Source organism: Lolium rigidum, chromosome 1, assembly GCF_022539505.1.
Source record: "Lolium rigidum isolate FL_2022 chromosome 1, APGP_CSIRO_Lrig_0.1, whole genome shotgun sequence".
NCBI lineage: Eukaryota > Viridiplantae > Streptophyta > Magnoliopsida > Poales > Poaceae > Lolium > Lolium rigidum.
Window position 1 is genome coordinate 263613315 of NC_061508.1, and position 21367 is coordinate 263634681.

General features: G+C 44.7%; 2 protein-coding genes across 2 annotated transcripts; both read left to right on the forward strand.

Moving 5' to 3' along the window:
- Positions 1 to 1956: 1956 nt before the first annotated feature.
- Positions 1957 to 6293, forward strand: LOC124693386 (ras-related protein RIC2). Its single transcript, XM_047226869.1, has 2 exons — positions 1957 to 2242; positions 5592 to 6293. The coding sequence occupies exons 1-2, from the start codon at positions 2019 to 2021 to the stop codon at positions 6019 to 6021; spliced, it is 654 nt and encodes a 217-aa protein (XP_047082825.1). The 5' UTR covers positions 1957 to 2018; the 3' UTR covers positions 6022 to 6293.
- A 4149-nt stretch (positions 6294 to 10442) lies between these two features.
- On the forward strand, positions 10443 to 12341 carry LOC124683605 (signal recognition particle receptor subunit alpha homolog). Its single transcript, XM_047218091.1, has one exon. The coding sequence runs from the start codon at positions 10443 to 10445 to the stop codon at positions 12213 to 12215; it is 1773 nt and encodes a 590-aa protein (XP_047074047.1). The 3' UTR covers positions 12216 to 12341.
- The last annotated feature ends 9026 nt before the right edge of the window (positions 12342 to 21367 follow it).

Consider the following 21367-nt stretch of genomic DNA (forward strand, 5'->3'; position numbering starts at 1 on the left):
AATTCAATCCTCACTCGTTGTGTTGGTCAACCTTGTATCTTCTCATATTCTATCACAATATCATGAGGTACATAAATAACTCTTCATTTGATTGTATGATCTAAGTCTTGGTCAACCATAGCTCAACTCATAAGACTATCATGACACCAACCTAGAGGGATTTTTAAATTCTTCTCTTGAAACCAAATAGCCCAATGGAGAAAACTATTCGTTCAGGGAATCATTCTGGGCAAGTCCGGCGAAAAGTAGGCAGAGTCATACCATACGCCGAACTGACCGACATCCAGACCGGCAGTGCTGATTCACCCGCCAAACTGACCGACAGCTGCCGAGCCAGCAACGGATGATGCCTCAGTACACCTCTTCGATGGACACCGACGCACAAACCGACAACCCACAAAATGGTTCGGTGGGGAGCCCGATAAAGCCGGATTGCACACCGGAGACTTTCCAAGATGCATTTTCTCCAAAAAAGCTACACTTTCACGATCTATATCTTCCTGATTATATCATATCCTTCTCTTCAAATCGTTGATCTTGATGCCAATACTCAAGGTATATATTTTTTATCTTCATAGCATCCATACTTGAATTCAACACATAGTCTCCAACCATTACCTATTGAATATTCTATAGGAATTGTCATTAATTACCAAAACCATAAATAGGGGTAATGTACTTAGGGTGTGTTTGGCAGCCCGTATCAACTCAGATTTTCCCATCTCATCTGAGATTTTTGGACAAACCTTTGTTTGTTAGCCCGGTTGCACTCAGATGGGCTATGCCCACCTCATACGGAAAATACCCCTCAGCCTAGCTCCGGTTGTGAAGCTCAAATCGAGCTTCACAACCCAGCCAAGCTGAGTCCATCCCGCAATCCTTTGCGTGGGCTCCACCAGCGCACCCCCCAGACCATAGCCCGGCCTCCCCCGCCCTCCTCATTTGCTCTCGACAGGAAAGAAACGCCCCATGCTCCTCCCGTGCCCCTCTGACCGTCAGCCGCCGCCGCCGCCGGCCGCCGCCGCCCCCTCCCCTACCTGCCCTGGGCGCGGCTCGTCGCCCGCCGCTTCCCATGGAAGCCTCCCGCCGCCCCTGGACGTGGCCCATCGCTGCCCCTAGCCGCCCGCCGCCCTTGGATGCCGCCTGGAAGCCGGCCGCCACCACCCCTCCACTGGCCGCCGTGGACACCGTTCGCCGGCCGCCGCCACCCCCTCCCCTGGCTGCCGGACGCCACCCACACCTCCGGCGCACCACTGCCACAGGCGGTGCTGCTCCTCCCATGCAGATCGAGATGGAGGCAGCTACAAGAGGACCTGATTGATTTTCTGTAGTTTATTTTAGGGCCTATTTGCAAAAAGGTGTATCTGTTGGAGAAAAAAACTACTAGTTAAATACATAATATTAAATGAGTGTGTATTTTATGGAATATTGAATTCGTCTGTGTAGTTTAACTTCGTTTGAATATTGAATAGTGCTAAAATCAATTGAGGTGGTATCCTCACTATCTCATCTCATACATGTCTACCAAACAACATCTCAGCCCAGCTTAGCTCAGCTCATACATGTGCTACCAAACAACATCTTATCCCATCTCAACTTGGTTAGGGTGAGAAGAGATAGTTATTCTCGGTTCACCCGGGCTACCAAACACACCCTTAGAGTAGATCGCTGAAGGAGAAGAGGAGGAAAGGAACAGCTAGGATGGCGCCACGTTGCTTGGTCGGATGACTCGGACCACACGTGGCCCGAGAGGCCTCCATTTCCTCCAAGAAGGTTTTCTCTTCTCCTACCGCTACCGGTAGTAGCGCAGTGGACTGCAGCGGCCGCCGACCCGAGCCCCGAAACGTAGGCCGACCCGACCCGACCAAGATCCCCCATTCGCCGCACTCCACGCGCTCATCACGCGCCGCTCGCTGCCGTGCCCGTGCTCCTTTCCCCCTCGCCTCGCCTCTTTTACACCGCCTCTCGCCACCCCCTGCACGGAACCAGATCGCCGAGCGCGCGAGCAGACCACAGCAATGGCGGCGGGGTACCGGGCGGAGGACGACTACGACTACCTCTTCAAGGTGGTCCTCATCGGCGACTCCGGCGTCGGCAAGTCCAACCTGCTCTCCCGCTTCACGCGCAACGAGTTCAGCCTCGAGTCCAAGTCCACCATCGGCGTCGAGTTCGCCACACGATCCCTCCAGGTCGACGGCAAGGTCGTCAAGGCCCAGATTTGGGACACCGCCGGACAAGAAAGGTTCTTTCCCTCACCTCGCTCCCTTTCCGCTCCCTGTCTCTTATTATCTGCCGCGGCTGCTGGTAGATCTGCGCTCTGCCGCGCGCGGCTGTACGTAGATCTGTGCTCGGTTCGTATCCAGATGCAAGCGTGCATCTTGAAAGTGTGGTGCTTTCGTTGGTTGGATCTCGCCGCCGAATTATGGCGCGGCTAGCTGGCGGAGAGGATCTGCGCCTAGTTCAGCCACGCTAATGGATCGTAGGACCTTGCTGTAGGTATCGGCTGCTTGCGAATCGGTGGGTAGGGATCTTCTCCACTGTCTTTTTGCTCAAATACAAGTAATTAGTAGGGACTATACCGTTGATTGCTGTACAATTGGGGGGCTTAAATTAGATATAAAATCTTATGATCTGTTGGTGGTGTTGTGGTGATGATTTTGCTCACACCAAGTGAGCTAGATCACCTTGTAGAGCCAAGCCGGACGCTTAGCTCACTACATTGTGAATTTTTGATTGTGTAGTCAGCATAAATTATGACATCAGTGGCTTCGCGCCTGTCTTTTTTAAGTAAGTAGGGGTCTATACCGTGGAGTGGTGTACAATTTGGAGACTTTATGAAGTGCTGAATATTATAATCTATTATTGGTGTGTTTGTAACGATTTTGGTGATAAAACTGGCCAAGCCTGACACTTAGCTCGCTGCATTATGATCTGTAGTCAGCATAAATTGTGACAATGTGTGGCTTTATCTTGCTGATGACAGTGAGGGTTTCAACAGTGACGGTGTGATGCTTCAATCTTGATGTCAAGTCCATGTAACTTAAATGGCACGTCCTACCATGATAGTGATATTGCGTGTATGTGTATATTTGGTTTCTGGCTAGATGCATGGTTGGTGTGTTGGCCAAGGCTCAGATCCCTCCTTAATACTATTTTTAGAAGTGAGGCTTATTATTGGCCAGAGTCTAAAAATGAACAACACATTACATTTGCTGCACAAGTTCTGCTATGCATTAGTTACGCCCTTGACATTGCTGATGTATCAATTACTTGTGAACTGGTTGTTAGGATGCATTACCTCCTTTTTTAGATAGAGTACTTCTCTACTTCTTTTTGTTCAGAATCATACTTGTTTTGTCCTTATTTCTCATTGCTCTCTCAACCCCCCCCCCCCCACCCTCCCTCTCTCTCTCTCTCCCCAGTTTCACTAGTTTTTCAGTTATGTATATATATGAAGCATGACAATGATTTAATGATCTAATGCTCATCATCTTTTATCCTAGTTATATAGTTGCTAGTATGGCAATTCATTCTGCAGAAACCAGAAATAGCAGTTAGTTTTGTGGCTTTAATCCTTTCTCTCAAGTAGTCCCTCTGTTTGTGATTCGAAACAGCCTTAGCATTTCTGTGCTCACATAATTCTTTCAGTTGTCAGTTGATATGTTGAGTCATGTATCATGCCTCAGTTGTTTCACTAATTTGGGATAACAATTTTCTCATCATCAACGATGTCTTTGACCTATTAGGACCTTGACATCCATTGCTATCTATGTTTTTGGAGACTGCAACAAATGTGAATCAGTAGCAGAACTTCAGTATTTACGCAGAGCATTTTTCTTATTATTTTTTACCATGATTTTTCTTATTATTCAAGGCTACGCTATAATAGAACTTCAGTATTTCTATAAAAAGTCATTTTGGATCTTGGGCACCAGTGCTCTCGCTGTATTAAAAAATTCGAAAAATAGATTTATGTGTTTAAAAAAATTCTGTAGCAAAATTCTAAAGGGAGCTGATGATGTATCCCACTAACGTACAAAATCTTAAATAAAAATATTTTGTTTTCAAAGCTACACAAAAATGACAAAGTTTGATTTTTTTTTGAAGATCTGAATCACTATACTCAGATCTACAAATTTGCTGTTTTTGTGTAGCCTAAAATACAAATTATTTCCAGCTGAAAATTTTCACGTTTGTGAAATACAATACTGGCTACATCATAATTTATTTTCAGATTTTTCTGAAACTTAGAAATGTGATTTTCAACTACTTTTTTAAATAGGGATCACTGGTGCCCATGTGCACCAAATCTCTGTCCAGTATTCTTACTCATATTCACGGTTTATAAGGCATCCTCCTTAGGATGCTTAGGCGATAAGGTACCCTGGCAGCGCCTTGGGAAATTTGCCCGCTTTAGGCGCTTAGGCGTCAGATTGCCTGGGGACGCCTTACCGCCTTAAAACCATGCTCATATTTGTACATGTTACTGCTACTACTCTAGTAACATATGATTAAACAGGATTTTGCTATCCAAAGGGTTTTAATAATCCAGAACTGTAATAAATCTTCTAACGCACATTCGACCAGTTTTCTACACTATGCAATATATGTGCCTAAAAACCAGCTTGAGGCTCGCTTGATTTGTTTATAGTGCTGGAATTTTAATACTGTACTATTCATTTCGTTGGGCACCCTGTACTTCATGTAGTTGAGTAAGAAAGCAGATGTTGTGTCTTAGGTTAATTGCCACTGCTTGATAAAGGGTAGAAGAAGAATTCAAACTCCCATACAAACACTAGAGGGTGGAAAAGGAGCCCATCCAAACTAAATTGAAAGTGGTTCCGCAAAACTCAAGATTGTGGATGTAACTGCCTCATTAAAAGTTAATCGGAATCTGGATGTGCATGAATGTGCAAGACACTGCAGGATTTGACAAGCTATTGCTTAACAAACAAAATTTGGTAGTGCCAAATTCCTGCTAGTAGTACCATAACACGTGTAATAACTTGAAAGTGAACTGGATTTTTATAATTTTTTTTCTGTATGAAGTTTTACTCTTTCTCTGAATTATTCTGTCGTTTTTCTGGCATGGCATCCAGTAAAAAAATCTATACGGATCGCATGACACTTTCATGTCTCAAGCGGCGTAAATACTACCAAATGGGGTTCTGTTGTGGCTTTTAATTCTCAAGAATGTTAATTTAATTTTTTTCTATATATATGAGTGTGTTTCATGATACATTGACATGTAACTCTACATTTTGACATCATACTGGCTTGATGATAGCTCTGAAGTCCATGCAATTAAAATATGTTCTTAACCTTCATTTTAGTGTTCCTCGCCAACATTCGATTCGTTCAGAGGATTGGGGCTCTGTCCAGCACTGCTGTTAACTGTGTTGCTAAAACCTGTGAATAAGCAATTCCTCCAATGAACAGACTATCTCATTCTTGCCAATACTTTTTTTGTGAACTGTCTCTATGATTCTTTATTGTAGTGAATTCTCTTGCTTTTCTTCAGAATTTTGCATGTTTTGGTTCACTTCTGCCTTAACTAACCACATTCCTTTCTGATCTGAATTCTGCTACAGGTATCGTGCTATTACTAGTGCATACTACCGTGGTGCTGTTGGAGCATTACTTGTGTATGATGTCACTCGGCACGCGACCTATGAGAATGCTGAGCGCTGGCTGAAGGAACTGAGGGACCACACGGACCCAAATATAGTTGTTATGCTAGTTGGCAACAAGTCTGATCTCCGTCATCTTGTAGCAGTCCAAACTGATGAAGCGAAGGGATTTGCAGAGAGAGAATCACTCTATTTCATGGAGACTTCTGCGCTGGAGTCCACCAATGTGGAAGATGCATTTTCTGAGGTCTTAACTCAGATTTACCGCATCGTGAGCAAGAGGTCAGTTGAAGCAGGTGAAGACTCAGGTTCTGGCCCTGGCAAGGGTGAAAAGATCAATATGAAGGATGATGTCTCGGCAGTGAAGAAGGGTGGCTGCTGCTCCAGTTGAGCCACGTGGTATTCTTTTGGTTGGGTTTGTGTGATGTTACATGTTAGCTTGCGCTATCGCCTTTCCAGTGACCGGGAATTATTATTAGTAGCAGTAGCAAGTATCATGTCCTAGAGAAGTTTGTTGCTGAACTGAGAAGTTTGTCTAGATCAGGATAGACCTTTGTATTCTTTGTATGGTGGTGTCCTTGGCAATTGGCATGGCATGTTTTTTCATCTCAATCCTTTGCAACCATGTCTGAACTTTTCAATCAAATTGAAATATGTTTCGCTGATTGCAAATTGCTGGTACCTGTGGACACAAGGGAACTGTACACTGGATAATTTGTACAGTTTCAATGACGATGTGCAGCGCTGCGCCTGAGTGAATCTTAGAATGTAGTTCTAATTTATTATGGCTAGCTCCAGCTAGAGAATTTCTTGTATCTGATGGTATTGGCAGTCTGGGAAACATACTTCGGCTAATAAATTTTCAAATATTTCTCGTTTATAATAAAGTACTACCTGAAACATAAGTACACTCAAGACGAGTATCTAACCTTGATGCTTTTAAAGATTGATTGATGAATAATCAAAATTTGAAAGTTGTATGTTTGTCCTGTAACACACTAGGATGCATAGAAACTGGGCATGGAATTGGAATTTGGCCAGATTCCGCAAATTCTGCCGTTTGGTATGCGTTCGGAATTGATCTGTGGAAAGCCAACCAAATTCCGAGCCCACGATTGGAAAACTTTCCGAGCTCTCACGCTCGGAAAGGCTTGGAAACTGCCTCCCTCTCGTCTCCCCCCCCCCGCCTCCCTCGCGTCTCCCTCCTCCATCGCTCGAGGCCGCCCCCTCTTCTCTCTGCTCGGCCATGCCTAGCGCCAGCGCCGCCCCGACCTCTCCCGCTCGTCTCCCTCCCGCTCGATCTCAGCCGCGTCCGGCGCTGCCCCGGCCTCTCCTGCTCGCCATCGCCCGCCGCCGCCCCGTCCTCCCTGCCCGGCCATGCCCAGCGCCGGTGCCGCCCCGACCTCTCCCGCTCGCGCTCGTCTCCCTCCCGCTCGATCTCGGCCGCGTCCGGCGCTGCCCCGGCCTCTCCTGCTCGCCGTCGCCCGCCGCCGCCCCGTCCTCCCTGCTCGGCCTTGCCCCGCTCGGTCTCAGCCGCGTCCGGCGCCGCCGTGGCCGGCGCCGCTCCGTCCTCTCCCGCTCGCGCTCGCCCGACGCCGCTCCGTCCTCTCCCGCTCGCGCTCGCCCGACGCCGCCCCGACCTCTCTCTGCTCGGGCGTGCCCAGCGCCGCCCTGCTCGTCCTTGTCCGGCGCCGCCTAGCCTCGCCTCCAGATTCAACACAAAAGGGATTGTCCAAATTCAACTAAATACATGTTTTATTTTTATGTTTAAAGTTTTGCAAATTCAACAAAATATCAAATTCCATACTTTGTTCATCCAAACGGGATTTGGAATTGGTTACACCCTTTGATTCCAACACCAAATTCCAAACACATCCAAACAATAGAATCGAATTAGATGCCAATTCATTTCCATCTCAGATTTGGAATCTTAGCCCAATTCAATTTCATGCCAACTTTCTATGCATCCAAACACAACATAATGGTAAAGTTTGAGAACTCCCGAAATTTAGCTTCATACTTTCGGGAGTATTTGACAGCTGATCCTATTCCGAGAAAAAAAAAGGATGTTCATCCTCATTGCCGTTTGGAACACTGGATTTTTTCCCCTGCATTTCATACTGTGATACTATTTTTCAAAATTTAAGTTTGCAAGTGTCAAAAAATTCCAAAATAGTTTTTTGGATTACAAGATACGTGTCTACAATTCCTAGAATTTGCAGAACCAAATCCTAAAAATGCAGAGAAAAAAAAGATAAACCAACATGAATAGTGTCACAAAAATAATAAAAAAAAAATGACACCGTTCACATTGCAATTTGTTTTTGTGTGTGTATTTTCGAATTTGGTTCTGAAAATTTTAGGGAATGTGAACACACATCTTCTTAACACCCACATATTTGTTACATTTTATTTTAGTACCTATAAATTTAAATTTTAAGAAGGGGATGTTATCAAGGAGGCGTGGTATCACGGGATAGTCCCCGATCCAGGTTAAAGCATCTCCACTCACCCTCCTCATACGGCGTCCGGCGCAGCCGTTTTAGGAACCGTATCAGGGGGCGCCGGCACAAAATGAAAAATGGAGAGATGCCGGCGCCCAGCCGTGCACCCCATAGGTGCCCCCAATACAATTTCATATATGATTAAAATTTAAACAACAAATAAACTGTGATAATTTATTACAACATAAACAAATGTTGGACATAATTCAACAAGTTGAACATAGCACACAAATAATTTAGATTCATCAAATCACACAAATTTAAAAGTTTAAATCACACTGGCAAAGAAATAAACAAACTAGATGCCGCATTTGAGAATCCACAAATGCTCCACCAGATCATCTTGTAGTTGGTGATGAGCATCGGAGTCTCGGAATTCTTGATGCCTGGCAAGAAAAGCAACAAATGTGGGAGGCACATTGTGATCAACACCTGCAGAAGGACCTATCTGTTCATATGGTTCAGTGTCAAACACTGAAAATTCCCGCTTGCTCTCGATAATCATGTTGTGCGGTATGTCACAAGAAGTCATGAGCTTCCACATCTGCTCTTTGGACCATGCAAGAGCAGGGTATCAGATAATGGCAAAGCGAGCTTGCAACACATAAAATGCCCTCTCCACATCATTTCTGGCAGCCTCCTGCATTTGAGCAAACCAATCTTTCTTCCCTCTAGGTACAGAGTTCGAGATTGTCTTAAAAAATGTTGACCATTTTGGATAGATGTCATAAACAAGATAGTATCCCTTGTCATACTGGTGGCCATTGATCTCAAACTGCACCGGAGGGGCATTGCAGTAGCCTTCCATCCTCTGCCTTGTCTTGCTCTTGCGGTGCCCTGACGCGGAGCCACTAATGGCTGGCCTGTCCTCCTCAGCGATCATGGACAAGAGCGAGATGAGGATCGCCAGATGTTCGTCGTCTGCAGCGGCGTCCCTGGTAGCGGAGCCACTAATAGCTCCTCGTCCATGAGCGCGACCATGACGTCCTCGTTGTCCGAGTCCATCACCTTGGCAAATAGCCGAACATCTCACGTGCAAGGTGGGAGCGTGGTTGGGATGGAGGTTGCAGTGGTGGCGTGAGCGGGTGAACGACGACAGTGGGAAGGGCCGGCGAGGTGACGAGGGTTGCGGCGGATTTTATGTGGTGGTGGAGTGGGTTCCTACTGGCGGCAACGACCGTCGCGGTGAGGGGTGGTTGCGGCAGTGACAGTGGTCGCGAGGCGAAAAGGAGGAAAATATTTGTGCTTTTTTGGCGCTGGTCACTGACAGGGCTGGCCCGCATCGTTTTCTCGCCACACCGGCGACCCCACTGCCCCCTGTAGATTGGGTTCGGCTTTGGGGCGCCGAACGGAGAATTAGGCCACTCTGGCGGGAAAAACAAATATAAGAGCCGGAGCATTCGTTTCACCGACGCCCCCAATCAGGGGAGCGCCTACTCTCCGCCTTAAGCGGGAGCGACGGTTCGCTCCGCCTCAAGAGTTTTCTTCTGGGTCGCTCGGCCCAACAAAATGTACTGCTTCTCTCTTCTTTTTCTCCTTTCAATTTAGATTTATAAAATGTTCAAATCTAAAAATGTTTAAATTTCAAATTTTTTGGATAAAAAAGTTCAAATTTAAAATATTCGAATCTAAAAAAGTTCAAACTTCAAAAGTGTTCAAATTAAAAATGTTCAGATTAAAAAATGTTTGAATCTAAAAAATTCAAATCTCAAAAGGTTCAAAAAATTTTTTTCAAATTTAATCAGAACATTTTTTTAATTCGAAGAAGTTCAAATCTGAAAATGTTCAAACATAAAAATTTTTCAGATCAAAAAATGTTCAAATTTAAAAACAGTTCAAATTTTTAAAAAAGTTCGAATCTAAAATACTACGAAATTGAAAATGTACAAAAATCGAAAACGTCCAAATTTTAAATTTAAAAAAACGACCCCCAAAACCACAAACCAGAGAGAAAAAACCAGTAAAACTTTAAAAAACCAAAAAAAAAAAGAGGAAGCAACTGAGCCCTCTGTTGATAGATAACAGCGACTAGGACCTTTCCTGGGCCAGGCCGATATACGAGGGGGTATGCGGAGAATAGGGCTCTCCCCCAATCAGCTATTGGGGCTTTGGGCGTGGGCGAGTGGAGATGCTCTTATCGGGCCTGATAGACGGACCGTGTCGGGAATATACACAATGTCCGAATCCGGGCCAGGTTCGTCAGGGTTCAGCGCTACATAGCCCAGGCCCAGCCCCAACTTCTCCCGTTCGTCGGTTTCCGCTTCGCCGCCAACGAGGGTTTCGCGTTCGCCGAACCGCCGCCGACGAGATGCTGGAGGAGCTGCTCATCTTCACGCGCGGCGGCCTGATCCTGTGGTCGCTGGCCGGCGGCGCCGCCGCGCTCAAGGGCTCCCCGGTGGACGCCCTCGTGCGGTCCTTCCTCCTCGACGGCCGCTCCTGCGGCCCCGGCGCCGCCGCGGGGTTCGCGCACGGCCCGCACGCGCTCCGGTGGGCCTTCAACAACGCGCTCGGGCTCGTCTTTGTCGCCGTCTACCGCAAGGTGCTCCACCTCCTCTACGTCGACGACCTCCTCGCCGCCGTCGCCGCCGAGTTCGCGCGGATCTACCGCCCGCGCCGCGCGTCCTACCACGGGTTCGGGGAGCGGTTCCGGCAGCTCCATCTCGAGGCCGAGGCGCGCGCGTCCCGTCCGTCCTCCGTCCCCGTGAAACCTGGCCCAGCTCCGTCTGATGGCCTTCTCCCGCCCCATGGTGGTGGCGGTGGTGGCGAGAGTGAGACTGCGGGTGACGAGTCTGGGAAGGATGGCTCCGATGGCGAGCAGGAGGAGCACAACTCGGTGGATGGTAGCCTCAAGGTTGTGAAAGGGGAAGAGGAAGTAGCTCCCAGCAACAATGCTGCTTTTGACATGAGTAAGTTGCAACTTATTTTCCGACCACACCATAAAATCAAGCCGAATAAACCCGCACCCAGGGATAAGAAACCAGTGACAACCGATAAGAGGAGGAGGATTCCGGATAACGTGCCTTCGGCCAAGGATTTGGATTTTTCAAACCCAGCTGACGCCAGAGGAGCTCCGGCGATGGACCAGGCGGCGGTCAACCAGGGGAAGAGCGGGATGGACCAGGATGAAACCACGAGGAGCAGCACAGTGAAGAGTGGGTGGTTCACCTCAATGTTCCGGAGCATCCCAGGCGGCAACGCGTCCCTGGAGATGTCTGACCTGCAACCTGCGCTCAAAGCTCTGAAGGATCGGCTGATGACCAAGAACGTGGCGGAGGAGATCGCGGAGAAGCTCTGTGAATCAGTTGCAGCTAGCCTTGTAGGCAAGCAGCTCGGCTCCTTCACGCGGGTTTCCTCCTCTGTTCAGGCAGCTATGGAAGATGCGCTCGTTAGGATATTGACCCCGAGGCGATCCATCGACGTGCTGAGAGACGTGCATGCTGCCAAGCAGCGCGGCGCGCCGTACGTCATCGTCTTCGTCGGGGTGAATGGGGTTGGGAAATCAACCAACCTCGCAAAGGTTGCTTATTGGCTTCGTCAGCATGACCTCAGTGTCATGCTGGCAGCGTGCGACACCTTCAGGTCTGGTGCTGTTGAGCAGCTGCGGACTCATGCCCGCAGGCTTCAGATTCCTATTTTTGAGAAAGGATATGAAAGGGATCCAGCTGTAGTGGCCAAGGGTGCGATTCAGGAAGCCGCTCGGAACAAAACAGATGTTGTTCTTGTTGACACCGCTGGGCGTATGCAGGACAATGAGCCACTCATGAGAGCGCTCTCGAAGCTCATCAACCTCAATAATCCGGACCTGGTTTTGTTTGTTGGAGAGGCGCTGGTGGGGAATGACGCTGTTGATCAGCTCACTAAGTTTAGTCAGAAGCTGACAGATCTTTCCACTGCTCCAACTGCTAGATCGATTGATGGCATCCTGCTCACCAAGTTTGACACCATTGATGACAAGGTTGGAGCAGCTCTTTCTATGGTGTATGTATCTGGAGCTCCTGTCATGTTTGTTGGCTGTGGTCAGTCGTACACCGACCTCAAGAAACTCAATGTGAAATCCATCATCAACACCCTTCTGGAGTGAACTCCAATAGGCGCTGCTTTACTGAATAAGAATACCTTGCTCTATTTATAAACCTCCTACGACATTCTGGTCACGTTGGATGTTGATCATGTTGGATGCTGATAGTTATGCTTTCTGTAAGATTTATTTTTTTGTGTTGCTTCTAAGAATTTTCCATTCATGTTCGTCAGGTTCGTTTTTTTACTTGCTAGTTAGATTACATGCAACAATAGTGGCAGTGCTAGTTAATTCTTGGCTACTTGATGTTTGGTGCAAGAAGATAGTACAGCTTCGTGTGAACTTTTCATGTATGTTCAGGCCTAGTTACATTCTTTCTTTTTTATATGAAGTGCTAATATATTATTTTCATTTTTGCAATCTTCTTTTTCTGTGATTTTTGTACATTACTATTCAATCAAACTCTCAGTTGCTTGTGTTACTTAAAATTTAAATTTTGCACCCAGTGTTGATATGACCAGTCGCATATTCATTACACAACAACAACATCAAAGCCTTTTCCCAAGCAAGTTAGGCAGGCTTGATATGAGACCCAGCGGAAACAAAAAGAAACCAATAAAAAAGGAGAGCAAAATAGACAAAGAATGAGTAGACAAAGATTCTGCCACATGGATTGCTGATCTTCCTGTAGTCCTATCAAGAGCCAAATCTCTAGGAACATTCCAACCACTTGAAGTTCCTTTTTACCGCCTCTGTCTATGTCAACTTTGGTCGCCTTCTGCCCCTCCTACTTTTTTCTATATCCTTTAGAATACCACTATTAAATTGGTGCTTGGATATGCCCAAACCACCTTAGTTAGCGTTGAAAGAGTAAATTAATAACCTTTTCCTTACTTTCATGAGCATTGCATAAGGTTTTAACTTAAATCTCTTGTACACCAGAGTTAAAAAGAGATAATCAACATCTGGCGCTAGAGTTAATTAAGTCAGTAAAAGGCATGTTTTGCCTTTGACCACAATGTTGGCTTTTGATAGACCAAATATTTTCTTAATTTCTAGATGATCGACTATGCATTTATGCTTGACGAGATCATAAACTATGTGCAAAAAACGCCCACTGAAACTTGTTGAATGCCATGTCAATAATCAACAAATGAAATTCTGATCAATTTTTGGTGCTTCTTGCTTCATTTTCGGTCTATGAAGCATGCAGTGGTGAATCCAGTTTACTTTATTTCCCAACCTCATCTGTGCAGACTAAATTATCTCCTACCGAACTGAACATGTCTCATATATGATGTAGAAAATGAATTAATTTTCTACTATATAAATATAATACAGATGTTGCAAGATGGTAGCCCTCCTTACAGGTTTGATTACACTGCCAGTTTTGTCAGCTTGCTTGGTGCGAGCTTGTATGTGTAACTGCGTTGAGGATACTCTCAGATTGCAGCACATTGTGGCGGTTTCGGATGTTTCTAAAGTTTCTCGATGCTGCCATATCACTGATTTTCCATGGTGGGAAATGAAATTAGGTGCACAGCTAGCTGTGGGTGTGTGCCCCGGGACCGTGCTATAACTCAGGCTCTGTTCTTCTGGTTATTTGTTCATCATATTCTCAGATTATTGTAAATTTGGGCTAAGGGAACTGTTTGGCCTTGGAATCTCTGTAGAAAGTAGCTTACAATGAGTACACGAATTAGTTGAAAATCAGATACAATGTTAATAAATAATAATTATGTTTTTGTTTTGTTCTGATGGAGCAAAATAAGGTTCCAGTTTATGTACGCAAAACTTGCCTGCAAGGCTTGCATGATCCGTGCAGCTGAATAACTGATCGTGTTGTTTGCAGTTTTTTTTTTTTACTACAAAGTGTCCCATGCAAGAAATAATGCTTCCCTGCCCCACTATTCTTTCTTGGGTGAACTATACACAGTGCTATTAAAAGTACTTTCTGCAGTAATCATTTGGAAAGAATCTTTAAGAGGAATAGAGGATTCATAAATAATACCTTTATTGAATGACTGTTCCACCATTGGCCTGCAAGTGGCAGCGTGCTGTGACAAAGAGCATGATGAAAGCAGGGTTTATTCTGAATGGCAGGGCAATTCTCCTTTGGCAGGGACGGTGGTAGCATAGTCCACTGTCCAAGGCCGGATACATTGTCATCCATGCCAGAGGAGAACCGCACTGTGATTCTCACCCTGAAACACTCCGTAGCAACCACTGATCTATTTATTTGTGGGAGAAAGACCGTTGGTCTGTTTTCAGTTGCGTGTTGCTCTTCCTGTAACTCTTTCAAATATTTTGCTTGCTATGCACTGTATCTTACTATGAAATATATATAGGGCAGAAACGAACAAGAAAATGTGGATATGCTGCTGGATATGCTTCCAGATCAGGACAGTGCTTTCAAGAGGTATTCCTCTAGCTCTACCTTTCCCATTTACCTCTCTTTTTGAGTCAGAACCGTTGGACCATAGAAAGAGGATGGATGACCCCTGTGCTCCTGGCGTCTCTTGCAAATTTGAGGCCAACCTATGTCTAGAACTCTCGGTACATGAGTATGATCCGTCTTATTGTCGATTCTAGTAAATTTGCTATCATGAGCTATTATAATTTGTAGGACATCTATTGTAAACTAGTTACTGAAAACAGATACTTGGAGCTACCATAAGTTCTGATTGGCGCTGATGCAAATTGTTTGCTATTGACAATTCGAAACAAGTATGGTGTACAAAATTTGAGCTCGAAAAAGTGGCACAGCAGCAACCAGAAAGGATTTTCCGTGAAGAAAAACGAGCGGCATAATTTCACATTGAAACTTGATATTTATGTATATTGAGACTAACTGACTGCTGTATGTAGATGCTGAAAACGAAAATTATTCTAGCAGGTGACACCACACCACATTAGCATGGTTAAATAGATTCTGCCAACGATTTTAATTTTATGCCTGATAAATGAAATCTTATTATTGTTTGTTACCCTGAAAGATTCTTGTAAGTACAATAGGAACTTCTATTCTATACCTAGAGCATTTGAAAATACAGCGAGAATGGTAAATTGATTTTTTTTTTCTGGGTACTCTTCTTTCATATTTTTCTCCGGTTTGTGGCCGTTTAGACTAGCCTTTACTCGTTGCTCCAGTTTCCAATGTTCTGAAACCCATCACAGGTGCTTGGACTATCGGCCATTGCTGTATCAAACTTCTTGCTACATTTTTTTTGACGAAAACTTCTGTTTATATCTCTATTTTGTGCAAACTTTTATTCCACGTCCTTTTGCCTTAAACCTGTTCTCCAAGTCGACCGTGTGAGCAGAAACCTTTTAATCACATTTATCTGATGGGCCACTGTTATGTTTTTCCATGTTTTTGTTCTAACTTAGATAAAACAGGTGGTGGCGGTAACTGTTAGTTACTGGCAGTACTGGTAGTATTGGTGGAAGTATCATCTTGATAATATTAGATTTTAAATTTTGAATTCAAAATTCTAGCAAAGTGTTGTTAAGGGCTGTGTGCAAGATAATGAAATTATTGATGCTACGCTAACAACTTTATATTTCCTTAAATTAAGCAACAACGTGAACTTCTGGTCTTAGCACTCAACAATCATAGAATTATATCCTGTTGAGCTGAGTAGCTAGTATCTCTTATCTATACAATATCATCACTAGAAATTTGTGTCAAATGGGAATATCATTTCGTTATTCACCAGTTACCATGTCAGTTCCTTCCGATTACCTGGTATCCGTTATTTTTGTTCACCGTGTTTGGTCCATTTTAAATGGATGCCATCCTGTAACCAGTACATGGCAGTTTCTGGCATTTCTCAATTTTCTGTTCTCCCTTGAGTAGAAACCGGTGGCATCACTGCCACTTTGTTAGTGATTTTTGTCAAAATACTACCTTGCACTAGTTAGCTGGAAAGGCTCGCAAGCTAAGACAATTGCACCATCTTCTCCGTATTCATGCATCTACTTCCCTAATTACTTATATACACATTCAAAGGTCCACAAGCAGATCGTGCCCTTTTTCATGTGATGGATGACAGGTTATATTGTTCTTTTGGTTCGGAACATTCCTATGGATCTTCCCATTATGTGCTGTCAGAAGCTGTCTGATCTGTTGAAGAATTTAGTAAGTATCTGATTCTCCTGGATAAAGCTGAGCTTTACAGAAAGGACGCACCAGCTGCTGCTGGGGTGTCGAAAAGCCGCATCACAATTTATCATCTGATCTTAGATTGACACGATCATTAACATGCCGTTCTCAGATCTTTGTCTTTTATTATAGCAAAAAGATGCTACATGTTACCATTATTTATTGTTACTTGTTAAGGCTTTAGCTAGAGTCCACGTCTTTGTTACAGAACATTGCAGAGAAGACAAAGAAAATGGCGCAGCAGATACATTGCATTTTACGAAGCCTCATTGAAGATCTTTTTTGCAGTAACAGAGTAGAGAAACAATCAATTCTTTAAACCAAAGCGAGATAATAAAAAGCTGTATGCATCAATTGAGATAATGGAAAAAAGACAAGTGCACACCTAGTGCCAGAGACTGCAGACAGATGCCACGGTGGTTACAAGTTGTTCAAGAACACATGCCGCCTTGACAAATTAGCATGATCTTCATTATATTTTGAAGGTACATGAAAAACATAGTGTTAAATATTTTCATATCATCTTTTGGTGTATTAGACTAGGACCAAAGTTAAACAAGTGGGTGCATCAGTTTTGAAGTTACATGACAAATATAATGTTAATATTTTTCGTAAGATCCAAATATCTTTTGGTGTATTAGACCATGATCATGTTAAACAAGTTTGACTACTGAATTTTAAAGAGCCATACTTCCTTTTTCTAACGAAACCAGGAGGGACTAATTTTCACGCCTATTGCTCAAAGACTTGGTCATGTAGAGTAGTACCCTTTTTTTTAGTGAAACCTGAAGAGAGTAATTTTTATGCCTACTACTGAAATAATGTGTGCTAGAAAATGCGCAAGATATGCCACAAACACAGGCCTGGAAAAGTGGAAAATGCTCTTTGGCATCCATCTTCAAGCAAGGCAGAGATGCATGAGCGGATATGCTGATGCCAGCTTCAGCACCAAACTGGCATTGTGGGAAGCATATAAATACCTTATTGTTGGACCTAGGAATGCACCAAGCCAAGCCATTCCATCAGGTAAGCCTCGAAACAAAAACGCAAATACAGTGTGTGTGCATGCGAGTTGTAGATTACCGGGCCATATCTCCTTGGGCAGACCGTCATTGGGCTTCTTCACTTGGTTCTAGCCAGGTTGTTCTGCCAAAGGAGATTTGCCCAGCAATCCACATTTTGCGATCTGTCAGAACTTGTTGATGTAGCCCATGAACAAGTTCTTCTGAAAATGCAGCATCATAGAGATTTACCCATCTTATTTTTATGCCTATTCCTAAATCAAGCTATCCGGTTCTCTCTTTTCTGCACATTAACATATTTTAGATTATAAGATTCGTTACGGATCATGATGCATTGATGCCGAAGATTAGATCACTGTTATGATTGTGCAAAAGAATAGGTCTGCATAGATGTCCAAGAAGAGAACAACGGAGCTGTTCGACCAAAACAACCACTTTTTTTCCAACCGGGCTTCCACCCCTTTCCATTGCAAAAACGGAAAGAACAAGTTCAGTTATGTTACAACAGAGAGGGGGTAGGAAGAAGGGAAGCGAGTTGGGGCAGTGCCAAGGAAACCCACTGTGGATACTCGACATCGAGGTGTCCACTATGGGGCGAAAACCTGACACCACTTATAACAGGTTCTAGACAAACAGGATCATACCACACAAACTAAGGGGACATCGGAAAACAAAACAACAAAGGAAGCAGTAGTTTTCAACAGCAAAAGTCTGATAACATCTTCAGCTCTCAGCAAACTCGGGTCGACCTAAACTAGACCCATGCCCATCACCCTTATCGGGCACACCTGTGACCCACGACCCTACCCATGGGTAAGGAACGAGACCCATGCCCAAACCTATCGGGCAACCCATCGGGTACAAAAATTGGAGAGTTTGACGCAACCAAATATCTAGAACACATCGGCACATTGTTGGGATGCCAGGACAAAGAGTGGTGTATTCCCGTTCATGGCTTTGTGACTGAAAGTAGTACTAATATGCACATGTTTGGTGTCTAGATAAAAGAGCTTTGTGTGCAAATGATGTATATTGTCTACATGTATAATGTATGTGTATCATAGCTTAACGTACCATATAAAATTATGCAATTATTTTAATTAGTAATATTAATCGGGTGACCCATCGGGCAACCCGTGGGCATAGACTGATACCCATGCCCGACCCACGACTAATCGGGTTGCCCATGGGTTATTTCCGTGGGCGAACATCGGGACCCATACCCTACCCATTTGGGTCGGGTGCCCATGGGCGGACGTACCCATGGGTCGAATTGCCGGCTTGAGGTAAGAGTGTCGTTCAGGCTCCCTTGATCAACAGCAGCTGCATCTGGTTTGGCGAAGCTGTTGCACGCCTTGAGTAGACTGTTGCTGTCGCCTGAGCCATCTTCTCCGCGCCTTCGATCAGGTAGTTCTTGTCCTCCTCTTTTTGCAAACCTGTCCAGTAAACAATCAAAGCCACCGCAAAGTATGAAATTTCACCAGGTGATCTCAGGACATGTTTATCAAACGTGATCTTATTCCTCACATTCCAGATCGCCCAACACACAGCTGCTATGATGATCGTATAGAATCTCTCAAAGCCAGGAGAATAAGTATGAAGCCAAGCCATTGCTTGCCAAAAGGAAGTAGGAATACATCTCACCCCCATGACCGAAGCCAAACCCCCCCAAACCACTCTCGAAGTGTTACAGGTAAAAAAGATGTGATCATTCGACTCGACTTGCCTACACAAGGAACAAGTTGGTGATCCGGGCCAATTCCTTCTTTTCATATTCTCTCGAGTGAGGATAGCATCTTGGCAAAGCTGCCACATGAAAATCTTAATTTTCAGTGGCATTTTAGCTTTCGAGATCCACTTGTTATTACATCCGGCCAGGGGTTTTTCCAAGAGAGTGTACACTGATCTGGTAGAGAAAACAGCATTCTTGTTCAAAGACCAAGCAATTTTATCATCATCATCACAGGGGGGAACCGAAACCAAGATGTTTAAGATATAATGCCAATGATCAATTAACTCACCTCTCAAACGTCTGCGAAAAGGGATTTCAAAGTTTGCTTCCCTGCAGCTTTTAATGGTACAGTCTTGCATCTGACATAGATTAAAAAGAACATGAAACTTATCACAAAAAGGTTGCTCGCCCATGATAGGATCTTTCCAAAGCCTGGCAATGTTTCCATTTTTCAACCTTACTTCCCTTCCAGCCAAGTAAGTATCTTTTACTTTCAAAATTGATTTCCAACATGGGGAATCATTGAACCTAGAAGTGACCGTAGCCACAGTTTTGTTCCTAAGATATTTTGCCTTAACAATTTTCTGCCATAAACCATCCAGGGTGTCTAGTTTCCACCACCACTTGCATAAAAGGCTTATATTTTGTTTCCTTAGATTTTTGACACCTAGACCACCTTTCTTTTTTGAACAACAAACTCTAGTCCATTTGACCATATAGTATCCTTTTCTCTGCTTTTTTCCATGCCAAAAGAAACGTCGTCTATGTTTATCTAACCTTTCTATGAAGGTTTTATTTAACAAGAACATGCTCATAATGTAAGAAGGGAGATTGGATAGACACGCATCCACTAAAGTCAATCTTCTTCCAGAGGAAGAGGCTCCACCAATCCAAGCATCGAGCTTTTTAATGAATTTGCTTTCCACAAAATCTAAATCAGAATTTTTTAGACATCGGAAAGAAACCGGGACGCCCAAATATTTCATGGGTAAGTTTCCAATTTGGCATCCAAACATGTCAGCATAGAAACTAGCTATATCATTGTCTCCTCCAATAAGGAAGATCTCGCTTTTCTGATAGTTTATCTTTAACCCCGACATTAACTCGAAAAGGTATAGCAGGAGTTTCAGGTTGATGGCTTTGTTCTTATCATGCGTGAGACAAAGAACCGTGTCGTCAGCGTACTGCATAATCGCTACACCTTTATCAACAAGGTCAGGTGCCAAACCAGTAAGAAGACCATTTTCCTGAGCCTCAAGGACCATTTTGGTAAGGCCTTTCTATTTTCGTGCCCTCAGGTCCTTAGTTGTACTCAGTTTTCCCCAGCTCCTTAGTTTTTCCTCAGTTTTCCCCAAGCCCTTGTTTGAAACCCGCAGAAGCAGCTCAGACGGCAGGATTCCCGTTTAGTTGACCGTTCTGTCACGTGTGGGGCCGCGTCGTGTGGGCCCGCGTCGCGTGGGGCTGGTAGAAAGGGACCGCGTGGGACATGACGAGAAGCGTTTGGTTGCACGTGAGCAGGAGCTGGGTTCTGTCTCTCTCGGCCCCAAATTGGCATTATTAAGTGCACCTTTTTCCCCTCTTTCTCTCTGTCCTTTTCACCAAATTAGTATAAAATCTAGAGAAGCTTGCATTTCTGACTTTCTTCAATTATTTGTGCCTTTTGGCCCTCGTTGTTTGCCCAATATGGAAGCAAATCTAGTACTCCCTCTGGTCCATATGTATGTAGTTAAATCTAGAAGCAAATCTCCAGGATAATGTACGATAAATTCACAGTCAAAGTAAATCAAGAAAACTAAGTACGACCAACAAAATATAGTAGACTAGGGATAGATAATCCCTAGATAATATGGATAGATAATAAGCTGCATACACAGCAGCCAACATAGTAACAGGTTATTCACAGCACCATCATACTAACATAACAACAAGGGATCCCTAGCTAACAACAAAGGGATCCCAACAACAAACTAGGAGGCAGCAGCGGCAAGCACACGTCCGGGACTCCGCCTACCCCATCCGGCTCTGCCTCCACTTGTTGCTCTTGCTCCCCTTGGGAGCCTTGGGCTTGAGCGGAGGCATGCGCCCGGCGGAGATCTCCACCCGCTGCAAGCTGCGGAGGTGCATGCCGAGCGCCCGTGCTTGGCGCGGAAGGAGTGGACGTTCACCGTCGTGCCGACCTTGGGGAAGGTGGTGCTGATGTTCTCAGCATGCGTGACGAGGCAGTTGAAGTCCGTGGCACCGAGTCTCCTGGTGCAGAAGGGGCACCTGTAGACCTCCTTGGCGAAGTAGGAGATGT